At 34.3% G+C, this 23,720-nt stretch overlaps 1 protein-coding gene across 6 annotated transcripts in view; it reads right to left on the bottom strand.

Annotated features, from left to right (window-relative positions):
- The window catches only part of LOC141401261 (adenylyl cyclase X E-like), a 92,062-nt gene that overhangs the window by 38,954 nt on the left and 29,388 nt on the right, over window positions 1–23,720 (bottom strand). For all 6 annotated transcript variants that reach the window (XR_012412304.1, XM_073981340.1, XM_073981341.1 and 3 more), the window contains exons 2-3: window positions 5,600–5,821; window positions 2–142 (exon numbers count right to left, since the gene is read on the bottom strand). Coding sequence is in view for 5 of the 6 variants with exons in the window: in XM_073981340.1 (XP_073837441.1) it covers window positions 2–142; window positions 5,600–5,707 (249 nt within the window). In the remaining variant the exon portion in view is untranslated. The remainder of the gene's footprint in view (window position 1; window positions 143–5,599; window positions 5,822–23,720) is intronic.

The following is a 23,720-nucleotide window of genomic DNA, read 5'->3' on the forward strand; positions in this document are numbered from 1 at the left end:
CCTCAATCGTTGACAAGAGAATGATGGAATGCACACCGACCACCAACAGTTCTATGATGACAAATAACGACAGGTAACTGACACGAAGCCGTTGCATATACGACTGATAGAATTGTTCCAATTCCAGGTTGCGACATTGATTCTGGAAGTGAAAAAAATGTTGTTGTTGTTATTACGATGTATCGGGAGTTGCCTAGCCAATAAAGCAAATACATATAAAACAATTAAGCAAAAGCTATGCCGACTATGTCATACCTTGCACCACTACCCGACAATTTCGACAGATTATATATTGATTTAAAAATGAACGCCTAAGGTCTAATGTTTTAAAATTTCAATAAAAAGGCGATTACAATAAAAGCCCAAAATGGAATTTTATGATAGCTTTACGCCTTCACCCCGCTTGGTACTGAATTAAAGCTCAGGCAGTATACTTTCATTATCAGGGTTTTCCCCTGTAATAACTCCAACAGAAGCAGAGATAACCTATATTTAACATGTATAAAGTGCAAAGTTCGCTCAATTCTGTCGAAAATCTTGAAATCGAGAGGTAACGTACACAATTTCGCGTTGCCGATGTTTTTGGATCACTGGGAACCCTTACAGCCAATTTAGACCGAAAATATTGATACAAACACAGTTAGCACTGGAGAAGTTTTTTGGTCACTGAGAACCCAAATTGCAGCCACTGAAAAAGTATATAAGATAATAACTTCAAAATACCTAAAGTCGAGCGGTACCGTTATATGGGGCCCTTACAAAATGTGAACTTATGTCCACAATTTCTGGTGGAGAATTGTTTTGACCACTATGAATCCTAAATGCTAAATTACATCTAATTCGTTCCGCAAATTTAGCTAAAATTTTCAAAATACCGAAAATCGGGAGGTACCATTATATGGGGGATATACCAAAACATGGACCTATGTTAGTAATTTTTGGTGGAGAAATTTCGTGACTGGGAGCCTCAAATGTCAAATTGCAGGTAGTTGAGGCAAAAATATAGCTAAAATCCCCACAATACCTAAAATCGGGTGGTACCGTTATATGGAGCTATACGAAAACATAGACCTACTTTTTTTTAAATTACTATACTATAATGATGGCAGCTACTCCAGCTCTGACAAAATTGACTGAATTAGCCCTTGATATCGATGTAACTAGCCATATCCGAACTAAATTTGCTATGATCATTCATGATGAACACATGTATGTCAGTTTCTAGGGTTAATTCAGTCAATTTTGTCAGAGCTGGAGTAGCTGCCATCATTATAGTATTTAGGACCATGCCAAAATCATGGATGTTAGGACTCGTATGTCGAATATATTCACTGGACAATAGCCGTAGACTATCCCCGCATTTTCACATACAATATCAGGAATCTATGACTTATCCTGATGGCGTTATTTTAGTTTATAGTACTAAAATACGTAATTTTACAAAGTCCGATCTGGGTTATCAATATTTTCCCTACATATATTCACCATAGATATTTCAAAAACATTTTGGATCGAGCACACATAATCTTCTGAAAGAATTTATTATGAAAAAACATCAATAAAATATATTTTGTTACATTTCTTCTTTTGACACAATCCCCAAAAACTGAAGTATTTTTGAAGATTTTGACTCAGTATGGAATAAATTTTAATTAAGAGTCTAAAAGTTTTACAAATAATTCTAATTTTGTAACGTCATTTTCTTAACAAAATATTTTACTTAGATATATAGTTTGTTCTGGGACTTACAGTAAAATTTTGTGTAGAATATTTCTTCTTTTAACACCTTTCGTCTAAAACTAAATTTCATGTTACTTTCATGCGTCAACTCGAAAAAAGAACAAAACAAATTTATTCAAGAAATATTTTGGTACTTTGTTGGAAAACTTGATGTATATATTTTCTTGATATATATTGTAAATACATATTTCATTTATTCGGCGACTTATATTAAAATTTGATGGAGAATATTTTGACGTCTTCTATATAGAATGAAGTTTTGTGGGACAAAACTTAATAAACTCAGATAAAGTACAACATTAACCCTAAAATGTGATTTTATTTTTGGCAGATTCCTGGCGTTTAGGTACGATTTAGAGTTTTCTTGTATTCGGGGACCTATAGTAAAATTTTATGGCAAATAATTTTGTAGAATATTTTGATCTGATACGATCACATTTTAAAGCAGTTTTTAAACGTTTTTGAAAAAAGGGACCAAAAAGATACCCCGCATTCATGGCAGAACTACCAGGTAGTGGTATCACACCAGCTGATCGAATATGAAAAGTCAAATCCTTTATAAAATAATTATTTTCGTTGTAATTTCCCTAACAACATATAGAAAGTTTTGACATAACATATTCAAAATTTTACGATGCCTCTACCTGGGTAATTGTGCCATGCCCGCATTGTTGTCAGTAATATTTCCAAAGACACTTTATACCTAAAATGCAAGGATTTCAAGGAATCTGATGTCGAATATTTCAAAACCTGTAGAAATTGGCGGAACTTGAAACACCTATTTAGGTTACTTCCCGACGTAAACTTTCAAAACGCCAATACACGTGCCTTCTCTTTTTCGGTCCTCTTTCATAATCTGGCCGAATTGTCTTGTAATTATTTTTTGTGTTGTACAGTGTTATTAACATGTTTTGTATGTCAATGGATTTTAAAGCAAACTCGTGATACAAAATATTTTACATACGGCATAATTAATGTTTTTTTTTTTCAGTGGCAGTGGTATATCTCCGTCAGCACAGCTGGTTGATACTTTCTTACTTGTTTCTGTTATATTTTTCTTCCAGTCATAGGATGAATGTGTTTCTTTTTTTATTATTATACCTTCAGCATTGATGCTAACGAGGGTAAAACGGGCAAAATGTGCCTCATCGAAATAATGGTTCTAGACCACAAGTATGTTTGGACGAAATCCGTTTCAGACAATTTGGAGTCGATTTAGCAATGTCCGTCCGTCTGTCTGGCTGGTGCGCACAATAACTCTCGAACTGATAAACTGATTTGTTCCAAAATTTACCCTTCATAGTATTTTATTCAAATTTAGTTTAAGTTCGAAGATGGGCCACAAAAGTTTGAAAATGTTCGCAAAAATTGTGTGAACGATAACTCTTAAAAGTTGTAACCGATTTGGTCCATACTTTAAACATCGTGAAATTTCTACCAGACATAGATGAGGTTCCACTATTTACTCTATCGGTCCACACTCTCGGGTACCTCCCACACAAAATTTTGGAAAAGTTCAGTTTAGGACCTGCTCTCTAATCGCTTTTTCTTGTAACAACTTGTGAGTGACCGATTTGGTCCATACTTTACACATCCTAATATATCTGCTAGATATAGATCAGGTTCGAATATGGACTACTTTTATCTACTCCTTCGGGTGCCTCCCACACAAAATTTCGTATAAGTTCACTTTAAGACCTGTAGTGCGATTCTCTAACTCATTTTTTGAGTTAACGACAAATGTCGGTAAAATTAAAACGCAAAATTATGAATGAAAAGTTTAAATAAAAGTTGACAACACTGTTACTTTCGGTAGAACTTTGCGACAACTTTTTATTCGTCGTTAACTTACCGAAAAACATCGTTAATTAGAGAAATTGGAAGCATTTCAATTTTACCGATTTTTGTCGGTAACTCAAAAAATGAGTTAGAGTCGCACTACTGCTCTCGAATAACTTTGATTTTTGTTGAAGAAACTTGCATTTGCTGCCTCAATTACGACAGTAAACGTTTTTCAGGGGCAAGTCCATACTTCTTGAGAAAACAGCCCGAAAGTTTAAAAAACCCCTGTGGCACTATATGGAGAGCACGACAACTTTCGAGCTGATCAACCGATTTCGTCCAAAATTTGGCCTCCGTCATATTTTGTCCAAACTTAGTTTCAGTTCGAAGATGGGCAGTACCGGTTCACAACTTCCGGTACTTCCCCCCAATATTTAAAAAATGTCACTAAAATGATATGCACAACATCTCTTGAACAGGGCAAACATTTTGGTCCAAACTTTGGATCTCCTAATATTTTGTCCAAATTTAGTTTAACTTCTAAGATGGCCCATATCGGTCCTCTCCTTAGGGTACCTCCTCAACAAAAGATCAACATTTGCAGTTTAGGGTCTCTTTGAAGATTTGTTGGAAACTTATACCGATGCTGTTCGTTGTGTTCCTGTTTACAGCGATATTATGTTTTCCGTGGACAAGCCCATGCTTCCTGGCATACTGGTCCAAAAGTTATACGATGATCTACAGAAATGACTAGTGGGCTCGATATCTATCGAAAAGATATGACTCCCAAAATAAGATCCACTTCCATAATAGATTATGTCGGTCCATTCCTTTGAGGTACTCCGCAACACTTTTGAACTTTAATCCTAATCCACATTTTTATCGGCAAGTTCAAATGTCCAAAAAGGGCCACACAATTGTAAAAAGATCCTAAATACATTCGATCTGTCCGTAGATTCACATAGGCTGAGGGTATATCTCTGTCGTCGAAGCCGACTGATACTGTTTTACTTGTTTCTACTCATGTGGCTGTAACTTGGCATTTCGATTCTAAATGGGTAGGAAATCTCCACGCATCATTGTTCTTATTTTGGTATTTATCCCATATGAAAATACCTGCTGCTTTTACGTATTATAAAGGTTGCAGACAATTCTGCAAATGGAATGACTCTAAGACCATGTTTATATTAAAGCATTTTGCAGGGTTAACCTTCTTAATGAAGAATTATTTGACGTATACGCAAGGGAATGGACATTTAAAATCCAGTGCGTTTGTTAAATCCGGTTTTATATAAACGTACTATAATATGGTAATCCGGATTTTAACAGGGTAGAAAACGTCGATGTTTCAAACGAATTAAACCTTGTTTAAAAGAAAGTGTTATTATTCAGTTAGCATATTCTAATTCTCCCATGAATAATCCATGACGTGACGGAAGAGCTTAGTACATTCTATTTTACTTCAATACAACTCGTGGTGGAGATTATAAAATGATTTTCCCGGCAGTATTTTACGTCATTCTTACTTGTTGTAAAAACCTATCCAGTCATAAGCTGAAGGTATTTCTTTTTTAGTTATTTTGAAGTGGGTTATTAACATAATATCTAGGCCCGAATGTCGTTCTGTTAAATTAATAAGAAATTAAGATAATTACATACAAGTGTATATCCTTTATTATAATGTTGGCGACATTTCCTGAGTATTTCAGACATATAAAGCTTCTATGCACGTGGTGTCCGACTCGGGAATAAACAGTAGGTCCCATATCATTGAGCTAATATTAATAGGGGTGCACTCATTGATATGAAAGAAGTATCCCTTGTCCCTTCTGAGATGTGTGTGGAACATTATTATTATATATTTAAATACGGTTATTGCAGTAAAATGTACAAAAAAAATTCACTCAAAAGTACTTCACTTCATATAAAATTAATAATACACATACATAATTGCAATCGATATATTATATGTCTGTTGCCTTATTAAAATTTAATCACATCAGTTCAATAATATTTGTTATTATTAATCAAGAAACATACATAAATAATAACAATAACATTTAGTATTTCCACTCACCCTTAAGAAGCCCCATTCCCACTTTTTCTCATTAATCAAAGTATCGTGACGGGTTTCACTACTTATACGGCTGATACACTCGGTTGAGTCTTCAAGAAATGAGTTCATATTTTTTTCTTGACAGCTTTTCTCTCAAAAACGCCTTCAAGAAATCATAAACGTCAAATGTCGGTCTTCGTCGTGTTGACAAACATTAAATCGTTAACATTTTTGTTTTGCGAGCTGAAAAAAACAACAAGTAAAAAAGTGTTAAGTTCCGCCGGCCGAACATCTTATACCTTCCATCTATGGGGGAATAAGAAGGTGATCCATCAGTTGTTAAAATTCAAACCAAACGTCAACATTTGTTTACCATTTGTATACGCATTTGCAAAATCTTTAAATAAATTTTATGTATTGTTACGAAAATATTGTTTAGCCGATAGCCTTAGATGCTAGTGCTATTTTTTTATTTAATTTTATTGCAATTTTTTATTATAATAAATATTTGAAACAAATAAAATAAATAAATTGTTACGAAAATAACTGATAGATTTAAGTTAATTTAGACGAATTTCTATTAATTTGTGAATTTGAATTGTAACGTAAATATTCATTAAGGATTTCGTTTACCCCCCCGTTTACACATGCAAGTGACAGTTCGAAAAAATTTAAGTTTCGACTATAATATGTATACAGAACTGTCTGCAACTTACTTGCATGTGTAATCCTTGGGTTATTTAAATCAAATTTACAACAACAATTACTCTATAGAATTCCAATCACTACTTCTCTATGTCTGTTTTGCTATGGTTATATGCTTTCAGTTCTCTATTTATCTCTTTCAGTTTCGCAACAACAATTGTATGGAGTTTACCACAATTATGAAATTATCTCTTAATCTTAAATTACACTGTTTACTTAGCTATTTTTGTTATACTCTTTCTTTCTATGTATTTTGACTATTCAATTATGCTTCTGTATTGTAACCCCTTCTCCTCTACCTTATTTACTACCGCAGTCCCATTAGTAGCCCTGTTCCTTTACGTTCAAGAATCTTCAAGTTTTACAACTTTTTACTCGAAAAGCGTTCCTTTACTTCAGACACAATACAATTCATATGGGAGCAGTTTTCAACTTTTACTACTTTTGCCGGTTTTACCATTTTCAGAAGTAAAGGAACAGACCAAGTGTCTACACCAGGGGCGAGCTTCTTTGCTTTTTTGTATAGTGAGGGCGCCCACTGAGTTGTTTTTGCATTTGCTTCTCTCCCTCACGTACAGTGTAAGTGTACATAAACAAACGATGAATATCATGTGGTTGTTGTTTTTTTCACCCATGCATAGGCATATGCTTTAGTATTGATGGAAATATTGTGGTCGACACTGGTCTACACTCATCGGTCTGTTTGTATGTGCGTACATGTTTGTATTTGCCAATCGTAAGCATTTCGTCTTAACATTGTAGAACCTCACAAATTAAGGGGACTAGAACAGTCTATGTAGCAGCGGACACATATAAATAGAGGAAAGAAGATGTTGGGAGTTAGTTGTCAATTGTAACGCGATCTTAAACCGTAAGTGTAAGTAAAGAAGTAAACTGAAAACCAACTGAACTGAAGTCTCTTGTGAATAACTGAAGTAAAGTCAACAAAGCATTGTAGAATCGTAATCCAAAAAAGAACCCTGTTTTATTTGGAACAAATCGTATCGGGGAATAAAACAACATCTACACGGGATTAATTTCAAACCCTAATTCCGTAACAGTATGTTCCAGAATAATTCAATTTTTAAAATTTTTTTTCGATATTATAAAGTAAACAAGTAAGAAAGGCGTTAAGTTCGGCCAGGCCGAACTTGCTATAACCTCCACCACTAGTTGTATTGAAGTAAAACGGAACAACTAGTTTCCTTTCGTTTATGAAGAAGACTAAATACCAAATTTCAGCAAGTTCGCTAAAACAATGTGACTAACCTTCAAAATACCGAAATTCGGGAGGAACCGTTCCATGGGGGCTATATCATAACATCGATCTATACCTATAAATTTCTGGCGGAAATTTTTTAGACTCAAAGAAGACTAAATACCAAATTTCCGATATTTCGGTAAAACCTTCAAAACATCGAAAATCAAGAGGTACGTTTCTATGGGGGACCTATACTGGAATATTTTATAAATCCATGGAAGACTAAATAACAAATGTAAGTCTTTCGGCGGGATATTGACGTCACAACCTTAAGAATTACGAAAATCGGGAGATACCGTTCTTTGGGGGCTATATGAAGGCGTGGGCCTATGGAACGTTTAATACCCCAAATGAAGACCAAATAACAAATTTCAGCCATTTAGGTGGAATATTGAGGCCACAACCTTCAAAATACCGGAAATAGATGTACCGTTCTATGGGGAGTATACTAAGGCGTGGACCTATACCGACAAATTTCATATGAAGCGTCTAATACCTAAAATGAAGACCAAATACCAAATTTCAGCCATTTCGGTGGAATATTGAGGCCACAACCTTCAAAATACCGGAAATAGGGAGGTACCGTTCTATGGGGAGTATACTAAGGCGTAGACCTGTACCGACAAGTTTATGGGGGAATGTTTTATACCCCCAACGAAGACTAAGTACCAAATTTCAGCCATTTCTGGGGAATATTGTTGCCACATCCTTCAAAATTGGGAGGTACGTTCTATGGGGGGTATATGAAGGCGTGGACCTATACCGACAAATTTCCTATGAAATGTTAATACCCCAAATGAATACCAAATACCAAATTTCAGCCATTTCGGTGGACTATTGTGGCCACAACCTTCAAAATACCGAAAATCGGGAGTTTCCGTTCTATGGGGGCTATGTGAAGACATGGTCCTATGCAGACAAATTTCTGGGGGAAAGTTGTATACCCCCAACGAAGGCTATGTACCAAATTTCAGCCATTTCTATAACAAAACGTGGACCGATATAGCCCATTTGCAATACAAACCATCCTAGGAATAGTGGAAACTTTTATACCAAATTACAAAGCTCTAACTTAAAAATTGCGAGCTGTATCTTAATTTCAACAGACGGACGGGCGGACAGACGGACATAGTTATATCAACTTAGAATTTTACCCTGATACTTTATAGGATCTCCGATAAATATTTCGAGGTGTTACAAACGGAATGACATATTAATAGTGTCTTTTAGTTTCTGGAACAGACATTTTAAAATACAAAAAATTTAAATAAAATGAACCCATTTGTAACCGGTAGTGCCAAATTAATTTTCATTTCGCAAAAATGTACATAATGATGCAGTAAACAACTAAGAACGAAGTAAAGTTCGGCCTGGTCGAATTTTTTATACCTTCCAACACGTGGTGTATTGAAATAAAACGGAACAATTAGTGTTCTTTCGTTTATGAAAGTACTACTACTACTACTTCAAATAAATAAAATCAGCTGAGTCAGACTGGTGTTTGAACCAGGGTTTCGGAGTCGGAGTCGAGCAATTTTGCTGGATTCGGAGTCTGAGTCGGAAAAAATAACTCGACTCCGACTCCGGGTAACATTTTTTCCACGTTATAGAAACAAGATTAAATTTGGAACAAGAACATTTTTTTAAAACATTATTTATTTTAAAAGAAAATTATAAGAAAACATATCGTCTGCTCCGTCGGAAAAGGTCGTAAGTCCACTTTTTTTGGAAATCGCGTTTTTGTTACAGGATGATAGTGCATGTCAAAACACGTCGTATGATACAAAGAAACTGGTAGTATGTCGCGTTTTTCTATATGTTTTGCCCTTGTCGGAAAAGGTCGTAAGTCCACAAAAGTACAAATTTGAGTACGAAATGGTCGTAAGTCCACAGGAAAATGTCTACTTTAAAAGAATACTACAGCTAATGTAGTTCAGATATAATGTTTAACGTCATCCATGGTTGGGGTACAATGTAAAGAACTATCCTACACTTTTGGATGATAATCGGATGATATTTGGCGGAGCCTGTGGACCAAACTTTTGAACAAAAATGTGATCATTTCTATATTGCAACGAAAATTTACATTTGAAATCTATTTTCCCTTATAAGCAAACCGATTATGAAAGATGGACTTCTGGCCTTTTCATTGATACAAATTGGGATGCTGTACCCTATATATTGAAAAAATTTTAAAAAAAACCAAGATTTTTACTGTTTTACTGTCGCATATCTTACTTAACTTTATTAACTGGTAATTTGTGGTTTCTCTAGGGACATTAATTCACATAACGAGATTAGTTTGTATTCTGAATTGAATAAAGTAATACCTTCTAACGGACGGGTAAGTGCAATGTTTATATTATTAAATGATTCTAAAATAATAATTGATTGAAATGTTATTAAACTAAGAAGACATAATGGTTTTTGCTAACAAAGAACAGTATGAATTTGGAATGAAATTAGACGATGGTGATGGTGTCATGGGTCTAGTTTCCTATGGTTTTCACGGTGATTCTGAAAGCTCTGATGATAAACTTCCTAAGCCCAATTACATGCTGAAGATTCTACATGGTTTGCAGACAAAAACAAAAAACCCCAAACGAAGAATAAATACCAAATTTCAGACATTTCTGAGGAATATTGAGGCCACACCTTCAAAATACCGGAAATCTGGAGGTACCGTTCTGTGGGGGCTATATGAAGGCGTCAATACAAAACATCCTTGAAGTAATAGGAACTTCTATACCAAATCATGAAGATCTATCTTTAAAATTGCGAGCTGTATCTTAATTTCAAAAGACGGGCAGATGGTCATGGTTATACCGATTTATAATTTTACTCTGATCAAGAATATATATAATTTAGTGGTATCCGCTGACTATATCGATATGTTACAAACTGAATGACAAATTTAATTATACCCTCCATCTTATGGTGGAGGGTATAAAAATCTTCAGAAACGTTGGTGTCGATATATAATTTTAACATACCGCCAAATGAATGAAGACTTGAGGCATGCCGACTGTGTTCACCTTCTTTAAATGTATCTTATATACCTGATGAAACTAAAGCTATCCATATGTTGCCTTCTAATCTAAACACTTGCTTTCCAATAAGACCAAAGCTTCGTTACGCATAACATCTGGTATTTTCATTGATTTGTAACATATTTAAGAAAGTGGGGGTGGTCGGGTCTTGTTGCTAAAATATGTAGCCAGGATTGGGGAAAAGGAATAAAAAATAGGGCACAGGTGTAACCCGCTCCTCCGAAATTCAACAAAATATATAGCCTACTTCCACCAAGGGATATCCCTGTACATAATCTGAAAATTACATGGAATAAGTACTTAGGGTCGGAGATTCAAAAACAGTTGCCTCGCAAATTAATGTTCTTACCGATATTTTCATAACTTTAGCAAAAAAGCGTTTTTTAAAAAAAGGGCCTGCCCCCGCCCCCTTCCAAATTCAAAAAAATATAGAGTCTATTTTCACTCCAGTTGTTTCCTGTATGTTCTCTGAAATTTTCAAAAAAATCTGTTCAGCCGTTTTTGAGTCTATGCGGAACATACACACATTGTCTTTTATATATAAGATTTCACCCAAAAGTTTTGGTCCATTAAACCCGCTAATAATTATCTCATCACCATGTTAAATTGCAAGCTTATTCTTTGTCTTAAACTCAAATCATTTTTAAAATTTCGCTCCGATCGGATTATTACTGCGATCTACAGGACTGCTACAAAGTTGGGTAAAAATTGTGTGTTTGGTCCATTTCACACCTTTCGATCATAACCAACATCTAATGGGGTCACTTCTGGTCGGAACCGGACCTCTCCACAAAATTTCGTGACGATGGGTCCAAAATTGAGGCCTGGAGTTTTATTACAGTTGTTAATGGATGGACGGACACACATAACTAGATCGCTTTATATCGTCAAGATATGAAAAAATGGCAGGGGGAGGGGGTCTACGACGAATATTTCGCGATGTTACAAGAATATTGGACAAAACAAACTTGTAATACCCTTTCCACATTGTATTGTAAAGTAAAATATTTTATTTTAAAAACGTCCGTAAATTGTAGGAAAAGGTCGTAAGTCCCTACAAACATACAAAACTGAACAAGGAAAAGGTCGTAAGTCCAAAGACATCCAATTATCTCCCAAACGCGTCGGAACTTTATCAAACAAAGTACAGGTATTGAAGCGGAATAAATTAACGAAGAATACTGCCTTTACCACCATAATAAAATCTCTAATACAGAAAGCGCTGGAATGTTTTTTCTTCCTCCTGAAAAATTTATTGAGAGGGACTTACGACCTTTTCCGACGGAGCAGACGATATATGCAAACGGTATTTTATACTAATTTAAAGGACAATTCGTAGGATATTTACTATCCTCTGAAGTGTAGTCTATTCATCCCTATTTTGTTGATCCAAATGATTCTTTACATTTTTACAAACAAAATTAAAGTTCTATGACAATAAAATTAAGATTGGACCTTTGGACCTGGTCTTCTCACAAAGGTCTATTTGTATTCTCATCCTATTTTTTATGAGAAATCATCCTTGTCCTCTATTAAAGACATTGTGGTCTACAGAAAATGTTCCTAGCAAAATTTGTGTAGAATATTTTCATGCTAATTTTTTCGTGTGCTAATTTTTCAGTTCCAGAAAACATCTGTCTGCCTACGTGATGGGTTTTTTACACAATATATCTCTCTCCCATTGTTGTTGCATTTGAACGAAGAAAAGTTCGATGACAAAGAAGCCGCTCCACAGCCGATATGTCTGAAGAGCATCTACCAATGGCGAAACATGCATGTCACATAGTGGTGATTGTGTGGTTCGAATCTTCGGTGTTCCTTTTTCACTTGCAAAAATAAACGGTCATTAAGCTCAATTCCAACGAGAAATTAATTAAAAATTATTATTAAAAATGATTCTCATCCTAGTATGCAAAATTTTCAAATGAATATCAGTTTCTTTTAAAAGAAGTTTAATGTCAATGAGGCATCGATATTTTCTACCCATTCAGAATCCCATGTTGCAGTCATTCCATCTGGACGATTAGTGTTCAACCATCAAAATACATAAACTCTGGAGGTACCTTCATAATGGGAATATACCAAAATATGAACCTATATTGATCATTTTCTTCGTGGAGCTTTTCTACCCATTGAGAATCCGAAATGCCAAGCTGCAGCCACTACAGCCGAGTAATCCTTTAAATGACTTCACATCGAGTAGTATAGTTGTACATTTCAATCCGGCACTTCCTCTCCTATGGGGGCTATATTAAATAATATTAATTATCTGTGCTCACAACTTTCTTTAGGCATGCTCATATCGAATACAAAATAAAAAATTACAGTCGTTTTACAGTCGTTGTTGCAGCTGTCAAAATTCTCTATAAGATTGACCTTAATGATATTTTCGTAGGTTTTACAACTTTTGAGATATAGAAGTTGAAATTGGGACAATACAAATTCAATTCAGTTCTGTATCGTCTCCTTATAAAACAATGTCATGACTGCAATTTCCCAACTTAAACTTGTATATCTAAAAAAATGGTACAACCTAGGAAAAATTACATAAGCCAGTCTTGTAGAGAATTTTCACAGCTATAAGATTTTCTCAGGTCCCATGCCGATAAGACTTGCCGTATTCAAGCAAAATCGCGAAACCCTAACAAACAAAACCTAAAAATGTAAACTGAGCTTCTTTATGTCAAAAATGGTACAGCCTGAGAACAGATCATAAGCGTCAATCCTGTAGAGAATTTTCACAGCTACAACATTTTCTTTAGCTCCATTTCGATTGGACTTGCGGTTTCCAAGCAAAATCGTGAAAACCTAAAAAACACCTAAAAATGTGAATTTTGACCGCGATTTATTTAAAAACCCCTACAGCGATTTTTTCTTGTTTTTGGATTTTTCTCATCTATGAACATTGCTGTTTCAGAATTCACAAAAACTTCCCCTGTGTAAGCGGTTTTCATTAAAACTTAGTTAAGGCGCCCCCTTCATTACATTGTTTTATAAGGGGGCGATACAGTCAGTGCATTGTCCCAATTTGAACTTCAATAGCTCAAAAATGGTAAGACCTACGAAAATAACGTGAATGTCAATCTTGTAGAGAATAGCTACAACATCTTCTTCAGTCTCATTTAGATAGGAGTTGCGGTTTCTAAGCAAAATCGTGAAAACCTAAACAACCCCTAAAAATGTCAACTTGAATCGCGATTTATTTAAAAAGCGCTCCGGCGATTTTTTTTGTTTTTTGATTTTTCTCATCTATGAACATTGTAGTTTCAGAATCCGCAAAAACTTCCCAGGTGTAAGCACCTTTCATTTAAATTTGATTCAAGAGCACCGTGTAGACTTTTTGAAAATATGCATTAAATCTTTGCATTCTTAAAAGAAACAAAAATCTAAATGGATTAAAAAATAATCTCGGAACTATTTTTTCATTTTCGACATATCACTGGCAGCCAGTTCAAAATTTTTCTGGCATGAAAAATCTAGTGCCAGTGGAGTCGACAATTCAAAAAATTTAATTGTGGTAGTAAAATATTGTGTATGTATTGAATTTTTCGAACTGTCACTGGCATGTGTAAACGCTGGGTTATCAACACGTGAACCTATAGTGACAGATTTCTGTGAAAAAGAGTTGTAGCCCCCATAGATACCCTACACCACGAACTCCCCCTTGTTCCTTCGGGGATGTGCTGGGAATATATGTATGTATGATTTTTGGTAGAGGAGTTGCCGGACCTCTGAGAATTTCAAATGTCAAATTACAGCTAGTTCAGTTAAAAATTGTAGATAAAATCCTCAAAATACCCAAAAATTGCGAAGTATAGGGGCTATACCAAAAAATTAACATATGTGGGGGAGGGGAGAATTTTCTTGGAAAGCGCAAGTCCTATCGAACATTTTCAATATTTTCGGCAATTATAATTTTCAAAATATGTACAAAATTGTTCATAATTAATACATACAGTTAGACAACAAACGTATTGCAAAAACCCAAATTGTAGAAAATTTCATATTAATTGTTCGTTTATGGCAACAATTTATGTAAAAACTATACGGTTTTTTTGTGTACCTCTTTTGCTATTGGTCCTCAAAACGATATTCCGTCAAAATACGCAAAGTTTATTTGCTATTTAAAATAAATACGGCCAATAAAAGGAATTACCTACTACTTTTAGGTGACAATAAATGTATTGCAAAAATTACTAAATCTATGATTTCTTGGAGAATTACCAAAGAAGTAGTTCTCAATAAGTTGTTTATCCACTTTGGACATTCATTGGAGCTTTAATGAACTTAGTTAACCCAAAATTAAGGCTCGGCATGTTCCACTCTAAGGGTACTGTTTCCCAAATTTTTAGTAAATCTTGATCCTTCGTTGGAGGATCTTTTTCGAGTTTTTTTCTTAAAATAGACCCAACAATTTTATAAGGTTTGATATCGGGATATAGGCCCGAGGAATTTATTAGTTTAGTATTGTTCTATTACATCAGCAATTTACTTACACAAATAAGATTAATATGTCATGATCTGGCCTTAGGAATGGTGGTAGTTGAACAAATTTTATCTTTTTGGATCCCTTTTACTGACTTTCAGATTAATGACTATTAAATATTTCTTAATGATTCCAGTGAGGATGTCTTTTCAATCATTATTATGCCCGTGAACCCGACTTCGCATACCATTTCCCTGGTAAAAAATATAGTACCCAAAATTTCGGTATTACAGATTTTCAAGAACGGGTTTAATTTCTATATTTGATAGGTTTTATTGGATTTGGCGCAATTTTTGGGATTTATTATGATAGCAGAGTAATATAGATATACGAGGGCGGTTCGGAAACTTCTTAGCCTATCAATGAAAGAGAATAGTTAGTTTTTCAAAAATATTTTTATTTTTCAATATAATCTCCTGAAACTTCAATACACTTAGTCCAACGCTTTTCTAGCAATTCTATCCCTTGATTAAAATAGTTTTCCTCAAGGTCTTCAAAATAGTGGTTTACAACTGTAATTGCATCTTCATTTGAGGTAAAACGCTTGCCAGCAAGGATTTTTTTTAGATTTGGGAACAAGTAAAAGTCACTGGGAGCTAAATCAGGAGAATAGGGTGGGTGGTCAAGCAACTCGTACTTTAATTCGTTGATTTTAGCCATTGTTAAAACACTCTTGTGCGCCGTTGCGTTGTCTTGATGAAAAATGATTTTTTTGTGTTGTAAGCCAGGACGTTTTTCTCGAATTTGTACATTTAATTGATCCAAAAGGTTGCAATAGTACTCTGAATTTATTGTTTTACCCTTTTGCAGATAGTCAATCAATAAAATACCTTTGAAGCCCCAAAAAACCGTTACCATAACCTTACCAGCCGATTGAATTGTTTTTTCCTTCTTTGGGGCACTTCCTCCAGCTTCAGTTCATTGTTTGGATTGTTCTTTTGTCTCTGGAGTATAGTGGTGGATCCATGTCTCTTCAACAGTTATGAAACGACGCTTAAAATCCATTTTATTTCGCTTAAAACGATCCAAACAAGCTTGAGAAATGTTCATTCTTATGCGTTTTTGATCGACTGTTAACAAATGCGGCACCCATCTTGCAGAAAGCTTTTTCATCTGTAGTTCTTCATGCAAAATTAAATGGACTCGATCATTTGAGATGCCCATGATATTAGCAATTTCACGCACTTTTATTCGTGGATCATTTAATACCATATCATGCACTTTGGCTACAATTTCTGTTGTTGTTGCTGTTTTTGGACGTCCACTGCGTGGTTCATCTTCAATGCTTGTACGACCACGTTTAAATTCACCATCCCAATTTTTTACTGTTGCATATGAAGGAGCACTTTCACCTAACACATTCACCATACCATTATGAATTTCTTGTTCCGATAAACCTTTTTTATGTAAATATTTAATGACAGCACGCATTTCTCATTTTTCCATTGTAAAAAAATTGCGGATGCGTCTTTTTTGAACAACTGTTTCTATATGAAGCAGTTGCCAGATCGAAACAAAATTTAACATGTGTTCATAACAGAGATGGAAGTTTCCAAAACACTTAACTTTTTTCTGTTTATACCGCGTAAAATTGAAGTCATTCCAATAATATTGAGAGAGGAAATAGAGGTTTGTTCTAGGTAAATGCATAACGAGAACAAAAAGTTACAAAAATGATTCGTTTTATAGTACAGATTTTCCCTTTGCAATACATTTATTGTCACCTATAACATTTAGGTAATTCTTATTTTAGTCCACATTTGTTATTAATTGCAAATAAATTTTGTATATTTTGACGGAATACTGTTTTGAAGACTAATAGCAAGAGATTTGCACAAAAAACCGTATAGTTTTTACATAATTTGTTGCCATTAACGCACAATTCTTATGAAATTTGTTACAATTTTGGCCTTTGCAATACATTTCTTGTCCAACTGTATTTGATTAAAAATGGACTATAAACGACTTTGTTATCGTATATTTATCTTATAATATCCTTGACATCTGATATTCAACCTCGAAGTGGGAACAGATATATTAAGACCGAAATAGTGTTTTAAGAATAGTATAAGATGTTACCAACAAATAATGGTGTATCAAAAGAATTAATTTGACAGTTTTATGCCTGGATTCGTCGTCTTGCTTTACAATATCACATTTTTGAGGAATACCTGAGCAACCTCTAAATGTTATTATTGTTGCCCATTACAATCTGGCATTCGACTAAATTATTATGTACAGACTTCGAGTAACAACGCTGATCTTACCAATTTTCCTCTACGCTTTGTTGGATATTGAGAGTGTTGGACCAAATATTCCTTTTACGCAAAATATTTTTCACATTTAAACGTATTTGACATTACCTTATGTTAGTTAAGATTAGTTTACATTAATGAACACAATTGCAATAAAATATTTATATGTTTATACCCTCCACCATAATATGGAGGGTATAATCGAAATATCATCGGAGACCCCATATATATATATATATATATATATATATATATATATATATATATATATATATATATATATATTCTTGACCCTGATCTATGTTGATATAACTATGTCCGTCAGTCTGTTGAAATTAAGATACAGCTCGCAGTTTTTTAAGATAGAGCTTTGTAATTTGGTATAAAAGTTTCGACTATTCCTAGGATGGTTGGTGTTGCAAATGGGCTATATCCGTCTACGTTTAGATATAGCCCCATAGAACGGTACCACCCGATTTTCGGTATTTTAAAGGTTGTGGCCTCAATTTACCTCAAAAATGGCTGAAATTTGGTATTTAGTCTTCGCCGAGGGAATAAAACGTTTTTAGGTTGAAACTTCTTGAATTTTATAATACCTTGAATTGATTAGTACATTGGTGTTACTGGTATCTAGGACAACTATTGTCAGTAATTATTGATTTATTATTGTATGGTGGGGGCCATACTTAAGGTATACTCATTTAATTTTCTGAATTTCATGAAATTGTTTATTTTTACAGTGTTTTATTTAACTTGCCTTGGTGTGTGTTTAGTTCAAATCTGGTAACTCATTTTTAAAACGGTTGCAGTTGACCAATCGAACTAAAACTTTGCACACTTCTCAGATTTGGATGACAATACACGAATATGAAATCAAAACCAATATTGGTCCATTTTTACACGGTTTTACAGTGTTTTATCTAATTTGCTTTTCAATTCTGGTAACTCATTTTTCACATAGTTGCAGTTTACCAATCGAACTTAAAATTTGCACACTTTTTAGATTTGGATGACAATACATGAATATGAAATCAAAATTAATATTGGTCCATTCTTACAGTGTTTTTACGGTGTCTAACTTGACCCCCTTTTCAAATTTGGTAACTGATTTTTAACACGGTTGCAGTTGACCAATCGAACTAAAACTTTGCACACTTTTCAGATTTAGATGACAATACATGAATATGAAACCAAAACAAATATGGGTCCATTGTTTCCTATAGCCCCCATATAACGGTACCACCCGATTTCCGGTATTTTGCTTTTCAAATCTGGTAACTCGTTTTTCAGGCAGTTGCAGGTGACCAATCGTACTTAAACTTTGCACACTTTTCAGATTTGGATGACAATACATGAATATGAAATCAAAACTAATATTGGTCCATTCTTACAGTGTTTTTATGGTGTCTAACTTGACCCCCTTTTAAAATGTGATAACTGATTTTTAGCACGGTTGCAGTTGACCAATCGAACTAACGCTTTGCACATTTTTCAGATTTAGATGACAATACATGAATATGAAACCAAAACCAATATGGGTCAATTTTTTCCTATAGCCTCCATATAACGGTACCACCCGACTTCTGGTATTTTGAGGATTTTGTCTTAATTTTTAGCCCGAATTTGCTGTAACTTGGCATTTGGAGTTCTCAATAGTCCAGGAACTTCCCCACTAAAAATTATGGGCATAGGTCAAGGTTTAATATAGCATCCATATAACTGTACCACCCAATTTCAAGCATTTTAATCTACATTTTCTGCTCAAATGGACAGTAATTGGGCATTTGGGGATCTCAGTGGTCAAACAATTTATTTACTAAAAAGTTAAAAATAAAAAATAATTTAAAAAAAATTAAGTTTCAGTGTTTTATTTAGAAATGCACTTAAAACTAAAAAATAATTTGTCGCTTAGCCTCAATATATATATTCATTCTCATGATAGAATCTCTCAAATAAAACGCTTGCCGTTTAATTTTGCCACCATTCATAATTTAAATGCACGCGTTTTATTTGAGAGATTCTATCATGAGAAAGAATATATATATATTGAGGCTAAGCGACAAATTATTTTTTAGTTTTAAGTGCATTTCTAAATAAAACACTGAAACTTAATTTTTTTTAAATTATTTTTTATTTAACGTAATGTTACTTTGCACGCAGATGTTTTTGTATAATAATGTAATATTTTTGGCCTTGTAGGCTTTTTGTTACATAAATGAAATAAATAAATAAAACTTTCCCCCAGAAATTTGCCAGTATAGTACCGCCCCTTCATATAGAACTGTACCTCCCGATTTTCGGTATTTTGAAGTTTGTGGCCGCAATAATCGACCGAAATGGCTGAAATTTGGTATTTGGTATTTCGGGGCACTAAGCGTTCCATATGAAATGTGTTGGTATAGGTCCACGCCTTTATATAGCCCCCATAGAACGGTACCTCCCGATTTTCGGAGTTTTGAAGGTTGTAACCTCAATATTCCTCAGAAATGGCTGAAATTTGGTATTTAGTCTTCGTTGCGGGTATAAAAGTTTCCCCCAGAAACTTGTCGGTACAGGTCCACGCCTTAGTATAGCCTCCATACAACGGTACCTACCTATTACCACCCGATTTTCGGTATTTTGAAGGTTTTAGCCCATTTATGACACCGAAATGTCTGAAATTTGGTACTTAGTATTAGTTGGGGAATAAACCTTTCTCCCAAAAATTTGTTGGTATAGGTCTAGGCCTTCATATAGCCCCTATAGAACGGTACGTCCCGATTTTCGGTATTTTGAAGGTTGTGGCCACAGCAACCCACCGAAATTACTGAAATTTGGTATTTAGCCTTTGTTGTAGGGAAAAGCCTTTCTGACTGAAATTTTTCGGTATAGGTTTCGATGTAGCCCCCTTAGAACGGTACCTCCCAATTTTAGTAATTCTGAAGGTTGTGAGTCTTTTTAGTCTTCCATGGGGTTATCAAATATTCCAGAAGATAATTATCAGTATAGGTCAGCGGGTTCCTTATATCCCCCATAGAAGCGTACCTCTTGATTTTCGTTATTTTGAAGGTTTAACCGAAATATCGGAAATTTTTGTATTTAGTCTTCTGTGAGTTTAAAAACTTTCCGCCAGAAATTTGTAGGTATTTTGATGTAGCCCCAAGGAACGGTACCTCCCGAAATTCGGTTTTATAAAGTTTAGCCACATTATTTTATTTTAAGTTGCTGAAATTTGGTATTTAGTCTTCTTCATAAACGAAAGGAAACTAATTATTCTATTTAACTTCAAGTTCGACCTGGCCGAAATTAACCCTCCGTTGGACACCTGGGTCTGCCAAGACACTTTTATGTATATACAGTCAAAAAGGTCTGGTCAGACCCAGGTATCCCAGGGATTCGAATAATTACTATTTTTTCTTAATTTTTTAAAATTTGTCAATACAATTTTTTTAAACCAGTTTGAAATATTTGTTATTTTACAAAAAAAAAAAAAAATAACAGTCTGTTTCATTATGTCTAAGTACGGAAATACATTTTCAAAGCGATACTTAACGCCGTTGCATTTGCACTTCTATATCGTCACCATAAATGCCGGAAGACGTAACCCACATGAAAATCGAAATTAGTTTTTTGATGGAATCTGATACATAAAGCTAAAATACATGATCTGACAAAATTTCAAACTTCTACGTTTAAAAATAGCGATTCTATTCAAGAAATACCAAAAGACGTAACAGCATGCTGTAATTTTCATAAACAATATAGTCTTTGATTTTTGCAGCAATTATAATGCCAGATGGACGGTACATTGAGCTGATTACGAAAATTTATAATTTCCTTTGGGGCGGATCCGGTTATCCGGTTATTTGACCCGAAAGTCCAAAAACCAGGTTAGACCCGGTTCTACTGAACCTATTACTACAAACTGGGTGTCGTTTGGAAGCTTATAGAAAAACATATCACATGGCGTGTTTATTTTAACCGGTTCGCCTGTTATGCGGCTTATTTCTCCATATGTTTAATTTGACTCTCAGATGACGAAATCTCATGAATGGTGATTCCGTTTTAAAAATTATACAGACCATTCTTGTTGCTAATTTTTAAATCTACAACTTTTACTTTAGGCGGTTTTTGTAACCCGAATAACTTTTTGCACCAAAATTCAGATTCGTGGGAATTTTTGATATTTCCCTTTATACGCATGTCATAGCCAAAATCCAGGTTTGGTAAAATGTCAAAAGTTTTAACAAAAGTGATTGAAGTGTCTAATCGAAGATGATGTCTCAAGACCGATCTATGCCCTGATTTTAATAAACCTCCCAATAACAACAAAAACATGAAAACAGTATAAAGTAAACGAACAAAAGTAAGTGGTTATTTTGAAGAAAATACAAGACAAATGGCAACAAAAACTGATGTACGTTACAAGTCTTATGAGACGTTGATCCGAAAACGTTATAAGCTCAAAATTCTCGTCGGTCTAACACAAAGATGTTTTTTAAAGACAACTACGATTATAGTGTAAGTTTGCCGAAACATGTTCTTATCAACCCGTGGTATAACATATATAATGGCTTGAGATTGGATAAATTCAACTGATTTTAACGATATTCAAATAGGTCCATAGAAAAACGCAAATTTTCTGTATTCTTTACTTATGCAAATAGACAGGAGATCCAATAAACTGCAAACATTAGCGTTTGATCATAGCGGTATAATCTATTTTAAAACTGATATAAAAGATAACTACCAGACTCTACCACAGACAATTTCCGGAGATTTTGGGGCAGTGGGCCCTCCTTAGAAGTACGCACAGAGGCTAAAAGTTTCAAAAAAAATTTCAGCACCTGCTAGACTTAAAACACTTAATTCCAAGTGATTGTCATTACATTTATGGCAACATTCCTTATGAGAATTAAAAGTTACGAGCCCTAACCACTATTAATTCGTACACAGAGCATATTTCAACAATGTGTTATTAAAGTTTGTATATTAGGGCGACCCAAAAAAACAAAATATTTTTATTTTGGAGCTCCTAGCTCCTAAATTTGTTTCCATTTGATGCAAAAACCTTATATATGAAATTTTACGGGGATTGGTTAACGTTAACCCGTATCTACCGAGCGATCTTTGTTTCCATAGTAATTTTGTATAGGGTCAAAGGTGCATTTTCACGAACATTTTCTAAAGGCCGCAATTATGGTCCAATCGATGAAAAAACTTTAGGAGTTCATTATTGTGGCTAAAAAATTATCTCTACAAAAATTTATGACGATCGGTTAACGATAACCCGTGTCCCCTGGCCGCTCTTTATTTTTCATAGTACTTTGTATGGGGACCAAAAACAAATTTTCCGAAAATCGCCTTATAGGCCATATTTATTTTCCAATCGATGGAAAAACAGTTAACCAGTATATTATTGTGCCTAAAAATGAATCCTACAAAGATTTATGAAAATTTATTCTCTTTAGACAAACATTTGATGTTAATTCAGTTTCATGTTAAATAGTGAAAAAATACCTGGTGTACGAATTAATAGTGGTTAGGGCTCGTACATTTAAATTGTTACACATCACTTAATTTATATTAAATATATTTTGTCGGTAAATTGACTTAAATACCGCAATAAATATAATATTCTGGATCTGATGTTTTAAATATCGTCTAATACCCTTGAAATTATAAGTAATTGTAGTGCTGGTTGGACAGTTCACCTAATTGTGGTCCATTGAAATATCACCGTTAAGACTGGGAATTGAACCCAACACCTTCAGGTTGCTAGTTTAATGTTCGTTTAACCGCATAGGCCAATAAGTGAGTTCTAATTTGATTCTAATTTTTGATTTATACTAGTTTCTTTACATGCATACTCAATAAATTGTGGGTTACGCCTTTTGGCATTTCAGAAAAATACAATACCAAAAGACGTAACCCACACAGCTTCTGAAACTCAAACAAAATTAATTTTTTTTCCAAAAATATATTTCTTTCTGTCATAAAACAGGATACTAAAAATTTTCTATATTTTACAACACCTTTTTCATTTTATAACGTTTTTTGCTTCTCCTGTAAAGTTTTAGTTTTGTGGGTTACGTCTTCCGGCATTTATGGTGACGATATAATGAGTTGCCTCATTATTTTGCAATTGCAATTTTTCTTAAAGGACACACAATGGGTACTACATTTAGAGATGTACAATTTACCATATCATCCCAGCAAACCAATCGTACAGACATCGTAACGAAATCGGAACGAAATTCGGACGATACGTCCGATATCTGATCCGAAATCGTAACGATATCTTAACGAAAGTTGTATGAAGTGGTTGACATAATTTCTGAACGAAATGTCGGAGCGACATCGGATCGATTTCGGTCCGATTTCGTAACGAAATCTGAAGAAAATC

The sequence above is a fragment of the Musca autumnalis genome, unplaced genomic scaffold, assembly GCF_047663935.1.
Source record: "Musca autumnalis isolate F117 unplaced genomic scaffold, ASM4766393v1 scaffold_4, whole genome shotgun sequence".
Lineage (NCBI taxonomy): Eukaryota > Metazoa > Arthropoda > Insecta > Diptera > Muscidae > Musca > Musca autumnalis.